At 39.0% G+C, this 12,827-nt stretch overlaps 1 protein-coding gene across 3 annotated transcripts in view; it reads left to right on the top strand.

Moving 5' to 3' along the window:
• Nucleotides 1-12,827, top strand: part of LOC117946468 (dynein heavy chain 11, axonemal) — a 42,012-nt gene that overhangs the window by 8,189 nt on the left and 20,996 nt on the right. For all 3 annotated transcript variants that reach the window (XM_034874639.1, XM_034874640.1, XM_034874638.1), the window contains exons 25-51: nt 383-505; nt 1,068-1,292; nt 1,376-1,467; nt 1,553-1,679; nt 1,810-1,962; nt 2,046-2,279; nt 4,825-4,956; nt 5,199-5,359; nt 5,472-5,628; nt 5,747-5,892; nt 5,970-6,086; nt 6,182-6,320; nt 6,536-6,628; nt 6,714-6,908; nt 7,001-7,078; nt 7,176-7,308; nt 7,432-7,559; nt 7,873-8,021; nt 8,234-8,384; nt 8,487-8,618; nt 9,148-9,321; nt 9,925-10,129; nt 10,356-10,521; nt 10,631-10,733; nt 11,564-11,803; nt 11,889-12,050; nt 12,165-12,358. In XM_034874639.1, the coding sequence (XP_034730530.1) occupies nt 383-505; nt 1,068-1,292; nt 1,376-1,467; nt 1,553-1,679; nt 1,810-1,962; nt 2,046-2,279; nt 4,825-4,956; nt 5,199-5,359; nt 5,472-5,628; nt 5,747-5,892; nt 5,970-6,086; nt 6,182-6,320; nt 6,536-6,628; nt 6,714-6,908; nt 7,001-7,078; nt 7,176-7,308; nt 7,432-7,559; nt 7,873-8,021; nt 8,234-8,384; nt 8,487-8,618; nt 9,148-9,321; nt 9,925-10,129; nt 10,356-10,521; nt 10,631-10,733; nt 11,564-11,803; nt 11,889-12,050; nt 12,165-12,358 (4,109 nt within the window). The remainder of the gene's footprint in view (nt 1-382; nt 506-1,067; nt 1,293-1,375; nt 1,468-1,552; nt 1,680-1,809; nt 1,963-2,045; nt 2,280-4,824; nt 4,957-5,198; nt 5,360-5,471; nt 5,629-5,746; nt 5,893-5,969; nt 6,087-6,181; nt 6,321-6,535; nt 6,629-6,713; nt 6,909-7,000; nt 7,079-7,175; nt 7,309-7,431; nt 7,560-7,872; nt 8,022-8,233; nt 8,385-8,486; nt 8,619-9,147; nt 9,322-9,924; nt 10,130-10,355; nt 10,522-10,630; nt 10,734-11,563; nt 11,804-11,888; nt 12,051-12,164; nt 12,359-12,827) is intronic.

The following is a 12,827-nucleotide window of genomic DNA, read 5'->3' as shown; positions in this document are numbered from 1 at the left end:
TCTTCAATTAATTGATTTTTATGGTCAAACAGATCAACGTCAAGAGTCATTTTGCACATGAAAAAGTAATCGAACTACGAGTCCATTAAATACGTTGCAGTCCTGGGAAAAAAACCATGTATCTCCAAAACATCAAATTTACATGAGTCTGTGTTCAGCTCTGTGTTTTTCAGATAATCCAATTAATTTAAATGGTTCAGTTTTTTATAATTGATAAAAAATCTAAAGTAACTACATTTATAGATTGCATAAATACATGGTTGTTCAGTGGACAGTTTTAGTTGCTATATTTGGTTTATGAGTAAATAAGTAAATACGGTATGGTAGTTTTGTATTTTAGCATGTTGTCATTATGCTGTCCAATTAATTTTTTTTTTGTCAGGTTGTGACAGAAATAAGTAAAACGTGGGCTTCCATGGAGCTTTCATATGAAGATCATTCCCAATCCTCTGTGCCAGTACTTAAATGTGACCAGGAACTTATTGAAACTCTTGAAGATCACCAGGTAAATATCTACAGTAAGCTACTGATATTGATAAAAAGATTTTCTGTGTGACTTTTTTGCGCACAGAATGGCTGTGAAGATCAGTTATCTTTGAGAAGCACTGATAGTTAAGTGCTGAATAGAGATGAGAGTGCAGAAAGGGACCGCCCTGTCTGACTGTCTAGCAACACAGCTGAGTGTAGAGAGGTCCCTATTGAGTCCTTAGATTTATAGCTGCTGTAGGAGACAGGGCATTGTTGCACTGTGGTGGTCTTTGGACATGTCCACCAGATGTATTGTGTGTGCGGGGGGGGTGTTAGGGCCAGCAATTAAAGTCTTGCCACTTTAGTGCCAAGATCTTTGTGTAAACAGACTGTTTCCCTCCCCCATTTTTTATGGCATGGCATGCTGATTTGCTTGAATATGCATTGAAATTAAACTGACACATGTTATGGCGTTAAGGTTATTAAGATATTACTTTCTCCTGCCACAGATTGGATAGTAGTTTGGTGTATGTGAGGTTTTCATTAGACCAAATCCTTTTGATAGGCTGTACTCATGTCTCTATGTCTCCATCCCCAAGGTTCAGCTTCAGGGCATCTTTCAGAGCAAGCATGTGCATCACTTCCTGTTCCAGGTAGTGGAACTACAGAAACAGCTGACTGTAGCTGACTCAGTGCTGATGGTCTGGATGGAGGTTCAAAGGACATGGGCCTACCTGGGGAGCATTTTCAAAAGCTGTGACGATATCTGCCAACAGCTGCCTGCAGATGCACACAGATTTCAAGCTATAGATGCAGAGTTTCAGGTCTGCACTTATATGCTGGTCATGTAGTATTGCAAATGTCATTATTTTTGTCATTTTAAACATGGCAATTTTGGTTCTTTCAGGAGTTAATGTTTGACAGTGCTAAGACTCAAAATGTCATTAAGGCCACCGGCAAACCTCATCTATTTGAGAAGTTAGAGGATCTACAAATACGGTTAATTTTTATTTAGTTACACTTTCATCATACTGCTTTCAGTTTGATGTTATGCTCACACTTCCCATACTCTCTCTTTCAACAGGCTGGCACTGTGTGAAAAGGCTCTTGCTGAATACCTGGAAACAAAGAGACTTGCTTTTCCACGATTTTACTTCATTTCATCTGCAGACTTGTTGGACATACTCTCTAAAGGGAGTCGTCCCAGAGAGGTACTGTACATATATATGTAATTTCGAATTTTCCCTTCATTTTTTTTTTAAGTACTGTATTTGTCTGGTGTTACTATTTCACTAATGTGTCTTTTCTTTGAAAAATGAAATGACTAAGTGTCTTTTACAGGTAACTGTCCACCTCTCAAAGTTATTTGATAACTTGTCAAATCTCGAGTTTGCCCAAAATGAACAGTTGGATAATCCTAAACTTGCAGTGGGAATGTACAGCAAAGAGAGGGAATATGTCCCATTCCAGACTGAATGTTGCTGTTACGGGCCGGTAAGATTACATTCAGTGTAAAATAATCTGAATTAGCTGTCACATTTTTTATGGTAACTAATGGTAAAATTACTTTACATTAGGTGGAGGCATGGCTTTCTTGTCTGGAGGAGTCTATGAAGGAATGTGTAAGGGGTCACCTGTCTGAGGCTGTGTCTTTGTACGAGGACAGGCCCAGAGAGCAGTGGATTCTTGACTTCCCTGCCCAAGTAGCTCTCACTGGATCTCAGATTTGGTGGAGCAATGATATGGAGCTTGTGTTTAAAAGACTGGAGGAAGGATTTGAGTCTGCGTTAAAAGATTACAACAAGAAACAGGTACATTTTATGACGAGTTAAAACACTAATGTTAAAAGATTTCAATGAGATGCAGCTTAGTAAGTGCCACAATAACAAAAAATTTAAATGTAGCCGCAAGCGGCGTTTCGTGTGTTCAAACCTTTTTTCTCAATATGGACTTCAGAGTAATTTCACACGTTGTCCAACGTTGTTATAAAACATATCCCGCAAGCTTTGTAACGATTGGACAAACGGTCCACCTTATGTAAAATGCCTACAACTGACATGTCAACAACATTTATTTTCAATTCACTGGGATATGTAGCTCAGTCCAGCTCACAGCAATTTGACAAAAGCAGATGACCAACACAAAAACAACTGCCAATAAAGCCACAAGCTGCGATTCCACTATCAACTTGATTTGCGTCATTCCACGTCAAGATATTGTACATTTAAAGCGCCCCCTGGTGTTCAATTTGAATGGAACTTTCAGGGCGTGGGTCAGGTACTTATGAGGACATATCCTGAGAGATTTGCAATGATTGGAAAATGAATATGTGATTTATAGTAAAATGTGTGTAATGCCACTCACCTATCTTGCTATTGCAGTGCCCCCTAGTGGCCTATTTATATAAAACTGCCAGGGTATATCTGGGCCACTTATCTGAACTTACCCTGTAGGTTTTGTGATGATTAGACTTACCGTTGCTGATTTGTGTTCATTTATGTCCAGAGCCCTGCCCCTTTCGAAGTTCATTGGTCAATACCTTGAGAACTAATTGAGATATGGACATGTGTTATACAACTTGTAATAAGCTTGATCAATTAATCATTCACTGAAAATTTAGTGGCAAACAAAGCTATGATGTAAGAGGAGACGTCAAAAATGTGTTTAAAAAAAATTCAAAATGGCGGAATAATTTTCTAGGTGGACCATGAGACTTTTTTGTATAGCACATTAAGCTGCACCTGTGTGAGAAATTTCAAGTCAATCGGACTTACAATGTGGGGTTCGTGGCCTTTCAAAGTTTTGCATTTTGGAGCCTTAATTACAGCGCCACTCATATTTCTATATAGGCACATGCACACCATTTCCAGTTATTCCCCCAAGTTTCATGATTCTAGCTCATTCGAGCTCAAGGTAATTGGAGCTGGCGCGGCAGACAACAGAGGCTTTAAAAAAATCTATATCAAAATAGTGTTCTTTTCACTGTAAGTCTCATTTCCGGTTATGTAAAACTATAGTTTCAAAAACATTTCAAAGTTACAAATAGTCACTAACTTAAAGATGTGTGACCACATCAATTTGAAAGATGCAGGTAAAGATAATATTTATATATCTTGGTAATCCGATGAGGGGTTTATATTCAATAATAAAATAATGATGTCATCATTTGTGGTTTGTTGAATTTGACAATTGTTTTGCAAGGTGTACGCAATATTTTCAAATAAGAAAAACTGCTTACAAGATTAGGATCCAGTTGAACACCACGACAAACCATAGCCCTTAACAACTCATGTAAATCATTACAATCAAGTTTATTACATCAGTTAATCAATCAATCAATCAACCAATCAACATATATTTACATAGCACTTTACAGCAACCATTAGGTGTCCAAAGTGCTTTACATCAACCAAGAATAAACAAACCCAACATTCAATAAAAGACAAAAAAAAAACACATGAAGCATCGAAAAGATTAAAACAGATAAAATTGCCTATAATCATCGGAAGAAGAGAAGTTGCACCACTACTGCGTATTAAAAGCCATTCTAAATAAATAAGTTTTAAGTTTGATTTAAAATGAACAGTATCCGTTATAGTGCAAATGTCAGGGGGGAGCTTGTTCCAGAGTTTTGGGCCAGCAACAGCAAAGGCTGTCATTGTACAGCAGGTGTGAATGGGGCATTATTGTGATACAATTTAATTTAAAGGAAAGATAACTGCCTAAATACACTTTAATCTCTACACAGATACTGTGTATAATTGTAAAGATAGTATTATATTTTTTTGATTTGTGTTTAATCTGGGAGTGAAGTGGCAACTGCTAAAGATGATTATCTTCTTTCATAATGCTATCATAATCACATCAGAGTTAGTGCCCCGAGCTGGGTTTGTAGGGCCTCGTTGTGGGCTCTGCTCCCAGTTGGATTATCACTCTTGTCAGTTTCATCAGCACTATTTAAGGTTAGCATGCCCTTGGTTTCCTGTTTGAATAATCACTCTCTTCCTTCAACGTTCTGCACTGATTGGATCCGCTGTCATACAGGACCAGTGATAAATGCAAGACATCCAGTGATGTTTTAGTCAAAACAAGAACAAAAAACTACTTTTAATTGTGTTTTTTGTCAAATTGTCCACATGGTCCACATTTGTATACCGACTGTGCTTGTTGTTCTGCATGGATTACAATTTTAATGACTTTAAATACTTAACATTACATATGAAACAATAAATGTAAACCATGCAATTTTATATCAGATTGTTGCCAATTCAATCACACGTGGGAATTTAAATTGGCACACTTGTCTTTACTTCTGTCTATTTTCCTCAGCATTGCTTCAAATCTGTTTTTTTCTAGATTTCCCAACTCAACTTGTTGATCAGCATGCTGCTTGGAGAGCTGAGCTCAGGCGACAGACAGAAGATTATGACTTTATGCACTATTGATGTCCACGCCAGAGACATTGTTGCCAGCCTCATTGCCCAAAAGGTAATCACAATTGAATCATACAATAATGAACATTTCCTTTGGCATAGTAAAATGTTTTCTCATCATGTAGGTGTGTAAAAGAACATATTCAAGGGCATTTTTCAAATAGAAAGACTAGATTATAGACCATGGGCTTAAATTAAAACAAGACAATATTTGAACTAGTTATGGTCATCTGCCCATATCTCTTGTGACATATGATCTTTTTGACATAGTTTAACAGCAGCCACGTGTTTTCACAGGTCGCCACCTCACAAGCCTTCCAGTGGCTTTCCCAGCTCCGGCATTGCTGGAATGAGCAGCAGCATCACTGCTTCATTAACATCTGTGATGCTCAGTTTCTTTACTCATATGAGTATCTTGGAAACACACCTCGTCTTGTCATCACTCCCCTCACAGACCGGTATCTGAGCTTCTTATCAGTTTTCAGTCTATGCTTGGAACGTTACTTTCAATGCTTTCCCTACATTCAGCATTGCTACACAGCAAATGTGTCTCTCTCTGTGTATGCTTAGGTGCTACATCACCTTAACTCAGTCACTTCACCTGACCATGAGTGGAGCCCCAGCTGGCCCTGCTGGAACAGGTAAGACTGAGACAACTAAGGATCTCGGCAGAGCCATGGGCGTCATGGTATACATCTTCAACTGTTCTGAACAGATGGACTACAAGGTGCAAAAGTCATTTAGTGGAAACTTCAAATTATTCCATTTGGTCAGTTTATCGTCTTTGTTAATTGTGTCAGTTAAAATGTATGTTAAAATGCAAAATAATTCATGTTCATGTTCAGTCGATTGGAAATATCTACAAGGGTCTGGCCCAGACTGGAGCATGGGGCTGCTTTGATGAGTTCAATCGTATCGCCGTGGATGTTCTGTCAGTTGTGGCAGTGCAGGTCAAAACTATACAAAATGCCATTCGCTCTAAAAAGAAAAGGTAAACAGTTAAAGCTGAATACATGAAGCCTTTATTGTGACTGTGAACATGTTTTAACTCTCCATGCAACTTCACAGGTTCTTCTTTTTAGATAAAGACATCGTCTTAAAGGCCTCTGTGGGGATTTTCATCACTATGAACCCCGGCTATGCAGGCAGGACGGAGCTACCTGAGAACCTCAAGGCTCTTTTCAGGTGAGCGTGATACAGTAACTTTATTTATAATAGACTTTTACTCAGCTTTACGTTTATTGTTTGTGTATTGTGTTACTGTGTGTGTCCTTCTGTAGACCCTGTGCCATGGTGGTGCCCGACACTGAGCTTATTTGTGAGATAATGCTGGTAGCAGAGGGCTTCCGTGGTGCTAAGCTTTTAGCCAGGAAGTTTATCACCCTGTACACTCTCTGCAAAGAACTGCTGTCTAAGCAGGTAGGAGAAAAGCACCTGATAGCACTGTTATATTTCATAATGTTGGATTAGAACAAAGCGCATTAATAATAAAATATTTCAGCTACATGACACCTCATGAGCACAGAGATGCATGAAACCATTCAATTAATCTTAGTACTTTATGTGATATGATTTATGGTAATTGTAAACACAGGAATACTAATCTGTACTATCTATTCTCGTTTGTCTATTAGGACCACTATGATTGGGGTTTGCGTGCTGTCAAGTCTGTTCTGGTTGTGGCAGGGGCACTGAGAAGAAGAGACAAGAGTAGACCAGAGGATCAGGTGACTTTCATGTGTATGTCATCTTACAGCCACAAGAACAAGACTCATTGTTTTATATAATCTGCAAATGCACTTTACTTTCCAGGTGCTGATGCGTGCGCTGAGGGACTTCAACATGCCTAAAATTGTGACTGAGGATGCGACTATCTTCTTGGGACTGCTGGGAGACCTGTTCCCAGGCCTGGAAGTGGAGAGAGAGAGAGACTGTGAATTTGAAAATGCCATTCGAAAGACCACGCTGGAACTCCGACTCCAGCCTGAAGAGACATTCATCCTCAAGGTCTGACATTATTTGGTGTATACAAAGTTGTGTGTAACAATGCATAAAAAATAATGCAATAATCTGTTTTTTTTAAACATTTATTTTGTCAGGTGATGCAATTGGAGGAACTCATGGCAGTGCGTCATTCTGTCTTTGTTGTTGGAAATGCAGGGACTGGGAAAAGCCAGGTTAGATTTGTTTGCCTTATAAATTGTGAAAGTAACTACTCAATTTAGTTGTTTTTTATGTTTGGTACATCACATGACAGGTTTTTATTTTTAACAGATATTGAGAGTTCTTCACAGAACTTATATAAACTTGAAGAGGAAGCCAGTATGGAATGACCTCAATCCAAAGGCGGTAGACAGAGATGAATTGTTTGGCTTTATCCATCACACAACTCGAGAGTGGAAAGATGGTAAAGAGCTGGTTTGAAAGGAAAAGAATACCAACATTTAAATCACATAAACTAGTGCTAACTCATACTAGATGTAAACAGTGCTAAGACTTTGTAATCCCAGTTGTTCGATCTCTGTGCAAGGTTTGCTTTCATCAGTGATGCGAGAGCAAGCAAACATCTCCCACATAGGACCTAAGTGGATTGTGTTGGATGGAGACATTGATCCGATGTGGATTGAATCACTCAACACAGTGATGGATGACAACAAGGTACCGCCCTCCTGTTCACTCATACACTATGGTACAACACATGGCAACCAAGGTGGTATAGATAGAAAAAGATGTTTCTTTCCCCCTGCTTCAGCGATCACTTCCTGGAGTGTGCGTACTTGGAGGTATTTTGTCCCAGCGATGAATCATGTCACAGTGATCTTGTGCCTTTTGAATTATTTTAAAGCACTGTCTGTCAAACCTGATGAGATATAAAGGTTTTCCTTATCGTTTGGGCAGAGTCTTGTCTGCCATATTGCCCATTCAAATGTTTTGAAATTTAGAAACTGTAATGCTACATAACATCTTTTAGGTCCTGACTCTGGCCAGTAATGAACGTGTGCCACTCACTTCATCAATGAGACTGGTGTTTGAGATCAGTCACCTAAGGACGGCCACTCCTGCTACTGTGTCCAGAGCAGGTATTCTCTATGTTAACCAACAGGATCTGGGCTGGAACCCGTGAGTCATACTATTTGTATTCACATGATATCAAAACACTTTTGAAGTTTTCATTGCAATGCTTTTTTGTAGTGTACTATCTTCTTTATGTATTGTGCTTGTTGCACCAAAGTGACCATGCTGTGTAAATGTTGTGTTGTAAAGACAAGGGACACTGATTCAGATCCTGATCAGAACAGCACAGCAATATAACATTAATCCTTCCTGCTTAGGTACGTGGCCAGCTGGATTGACCAACGAGAACGCCAGACAGAAAGGGCCCACCTCACCATACTGTTTGAAAAATATGTTCCTCATTGTGTTGAACAGATGCGAAACACCTTCAAGACCATAACTCCTGTCCCAGAAATCTCTATGGTGCAGGTACACAACACACAAGCATGTACAGTAAAGATATTTATTCATTTTATGCCTATGCAGTCAGCAAATCAGAATAAAATAATTATTATTTTCTTTCTCATTTAGACACTCTGCACTTTGCTTGACTGCCTTCTAACACCAGAAAATATTCCATTTGACTCTCCACGTGAGCTCTATGAGACCTACTTCTCCTTTGCCTGCATCTGGGCTTTTGGTGGGGCCCTGTATCAAGAGCAGGTATTACTTTTGTTTAATTCAAGGGGATTGTGACTGCACAATTGAGTCTGGTATAACAAGTTCTAATTTTACATCAACTTAATATAGCAACTTTCATGCTCTGCAGAAGTGTTTGTGCCCTAATAAAGCTGTGGTTTTATGTTTTGGATACTCAAAACAGTTGTTCCTTTACAGAAATCAGGCCTTTTTTATAGAAAAGAAAATGCGTAACTGGGCATTAGTAAGGCAGGCAACGTCAAGGACTGTTGAACAGTGTTATTGAATACTTTGTTAAAACTCCTGGCTAATAATAGTAAACACTCAACTTATTCCTTGAGATGTCTTAGCACTTCTGTTAAGAAGGTTTGAATATAGGGTGAGACACAACATTGTGCATTTTTCAGGCTGACACGTCAAGACTGTCATGATGTGACCAAGAATAGTAATAATATAATAGGCGCATCTATCAATGATTTTGACTAATGGTGGGTTTGTTCCTTGAAATGATATGAATTAACGCTTGATCAAATTTCTTCAATGATTTGTCCAGCTTTATGATTACCGGGTGGAGTTCAGTCAGTGGTGGACCAAAGAAATGAAGACAGTGAAACTGCCAGCACAGGGGACAGTGTTTGACTACTACCTTGACCCTCAAACCAGACGGTTCCTGCCCTGGAGTGATACTGTGGCTCCATTTGAAATGGAAACTTGTACACCACTACAAGTAAGAACATAAAAGCTGCTATAAATGTATGGGAGAGTATGAACCTTCTTGCAACTCCAGAAACACAGACCTTTCAAAGCAGTTTGACTTACAATCACACACATGATCACAAGTAACCTTCTGTAAGAAAACTAACCAAAAACGAACAATACAGTCATATTAAAAATCTATGAATGCATCAGTGAACATAATAAGAGAGGGTAAAGTCCAATCATGAGGTTATGGCAGGGGTACTAGAATGGATGATAGGCTTTCTACTGTGTCTGATTACCATATGCTAGACCCCATACCAGACTGTGTGGGGGTGAAGGCATGAGCAACAAGGCTTGAGCTATCACCCACGCGCTATTGTCTTTCTTTATGCTCCTGCATACAGCTGTGAATGCTCCAAAGGCTCTCGCTGAGCCATAATTAGTAGGGTTTTGTTCTGAGCAAATGATGCTATTATGACAGAATAGTTGTGGTGTTCTGGGGAAATAAAAGAAATTATAAATCACATACAATTCACTGAACACATGTCTGTCAATAAATCACACTGAAAGAAAGCCATAATGACTATGTATGTTTCTGCTCTCTGTCTTCCTGCTGTTTCTATGATTGCAGGCTGTTCTGGTACACACTGCAGAGACTGTGCGTCTTCGGTACTTCATGGACTTGTTGCTGGAGAGGAGACAGCCAGTGATGCTTGTGGGGAATGCTGGAGTGGGAAAGACTGCACTCGTCAAGAACAAGTTTGACTGTCTGCCAGAGAGTTACATGACAACAAAAGTACCCTTCAACTACTACACTACCTCCCTCATGCTGCAGGGTGAGTAGGACTTATCTGACTGTCCTTTAGTACTGACTACTAGCACATCAGGTAAACTGTAGCACCATCTGCTGGTAATACTCAGATTCAGGAATAGGAAAGGGGAGAAAACTATCAGATTATTCTAAATTTAAAAAAATATAGTATATTATATATTGTATGTGTATGTGTGCAGTTTGTGTGTGTATCTATGTGTGTAGACAAATCATTTTGCTTTTTCTTGTAGCGATTCTTGAGCGACAATTAGAAAAAAGAGCCGGCAGAAGCTACTCCCCTGTAGGAGACAGAAGGATGGTCTACTTTATAGATGATATCAACATGCCAGCTGTTGACAGTTATGGAACAGTACAACCTCACACTCTGATACGTCAGCATCTGGATTATGGACATTGGTGAAAAGACCTCACACACTTAGTACTGGATTTTCAGTTGAAAACATTAAACATTTTGCCAAACTATAGTGTGTTCAGCTTATTATGTGTTTTTTCTTGCTCTCTGTAGGTATGACAGACAGAAACTGAGCCTAAAAGAAATACACAATACCCAGTACATTGCCTGTATGAATCCAACTGCTGGGAGCTTCACCATCAACCCCAGACTACAAGTATGTTTCCCAGTTAAATTGCACTTTATTTCATTTTCTGAAATAAAGGATTAAAATTGATGTACTCTAGCTGCATAATTAATTTCTCAGTACAGTCTTGTAGACTTTCAAGGTTTTAAGTAAAGCATAGTTTTATATATTTTTTTATAAGATTTTTTTGTGGCGTTTAAGGCCTTTCTTAGATAGGACATCTATAGACACAAAATGGGAGAGAGAGGAGGAACAACATGCAGCAAAGAGCCGCAGGTCAGAATCAAACCCGCGACCACCGCATCAAGGACTAAGCCTATGTACATGGGCGCATGCTCTACCAGTTGAGTTACCCATTTGCCCAGTATAGTTTTCAGTATAGAGTTAAAGTGTGAGTGAATTAGTGTGAAGATTGTGGTTTTACAGCTCCCTTTGACAGGCTCAGTTTATGTATTCAAATGAAGAAACTCATTTCATTTGGTTGCAGAGAAAAGGATTAGCCTGGAGAAGAATCAGCAATTACAATGCCACAAGGAAAACTTATCTTGAATCCTGAAGCATAAGCAAAACATGATTTCAATTCAATTTAATGTTTTACTCAAGTGGCATAATCATAATGGATTTTATTTTTATTTTATGTTGTAGAAACTGCTAGTACTACTGCTGTAGAACAAGCCTGGAACATGTAGTTTAAATACATATTTTCAGTTAAATTAGTTCTAAGCTCAAAGGGACTGCCAGTGATGTATTTGAGGATTTTGGGGTTAGATTGAAGACTTCCCTAAACTAGCATCTTTTTATAATTAAAATCATATACGGCTATGCATTTTCTGAAATGGTGTTGTGTCTTCACTCTACAGAGACATTTCTCAGTGTTTGCGGTAAACTTTCCTTCGTCTGAGGCTCTGATGTCAATCTTCAGTCAGATCCTGGTATACCATCTGAAGCAGCAGCTCTTCAGTCCACTGGTTCAGAAGAGCGCTGTAGCTGCTGTCCAAGCTGCCATAAGTCTTCATTACAAGATGGTTCACAGATTTCTGCCTACAGCCATCAAATTTCACTACACATTTAATCTACGAGACATGTCCAACGTCTTTCAGGTAGTACTGATTAGTGAGCGATTTTTGCGTTTGGACTTTTCTCATTGAAAAGTAAAATATTCACATGATCAACCGTGTTATTTAGGGCATCTTCTTCGCTGGGCCTGATAGTGTGGAAGAGAGCACTGACCTGGCACTGTTGTGGCTCCATGAGTCCTGCAGAGTGTACTCAGACAGACTGGTTGATATCAAGGACCTACAGCTCTTCCGGATGCTCCAGATGGAGACTGTGCATGAATGCTTTGAGGTGCAATACAGATTCTGATAAACAGTTTAAACAGTATAAAGTGAGATTCTTTGCTTTCAGATAAAAACATTGAGCTAAAGATTTCAATTAGTTATGATGCTTGTCTTCTTCCAGGGACTTGAGGACCAAAAAGTGACAAAGCAGCCACTCCTCTATTGCCATTTTGCCCAAATGGGCGATGCAGCCTCCTATGCTCCTGTTACAGACTGGGCTGTGCTCAGGTCCGTACTCACAGATGCCCTGGAGAACTATAATGAGCTCAATGCAGCCATGAATCTGGTGCTGTTTGAAGATGCTATGCAACATGTGTAAGTATAGCTGGTTTGCATATTCTTCTTCTTCTTCTTCTTCATCTTCTTATTCTTATTATTAGGGGTGGGGGGGAACAACAACAATCATGTGTATTGTAATTCTTTTTGCTAAGATTTTTAAAATCAATTCCTTATCGCTGACGCTAACGTTTATACGGTACCACTGATGCTACATCGTATGTTTTTTAAACGGTTATCAACTATAATGATCATGCATTTAATAAAATGTCTTACTTTGATAATGTTCCTGAAGTGTTTTGCACCCAAAATTAAAACATAACACACTGACCGCACATCAGCTTAGGAAAGCTTATGAACAACATACAAGTCGTAAGAAAAGGACACAGGCAATTTTATGAATTATGAAGATGGCAGATTAATGTAGAAAGGGATGTTAATATAATGTGAGTTATTGACACATGTTAAAAGCCTCCATGCGTTAAAGATTTATAATATTTGTTTGGAT

The sequence above is a fragment of the Etheostoma cragini genome, chromosome 6 (assembly GCF_013103735.1).
Source record: "Etheostoma cragini isolate CJK2018 chromosome 6, CSU_Ecrag_1.0, whole genome shotgun sequence".
NCBI lineage: Eukaryota > Metazoa > Chordata > Actinopteri > Perciformes > Percidae > Etheostoma > Etheostoma cragini.
This window is presented reverse-complemented; position numbering and strand designations above follow the sequence as displayed.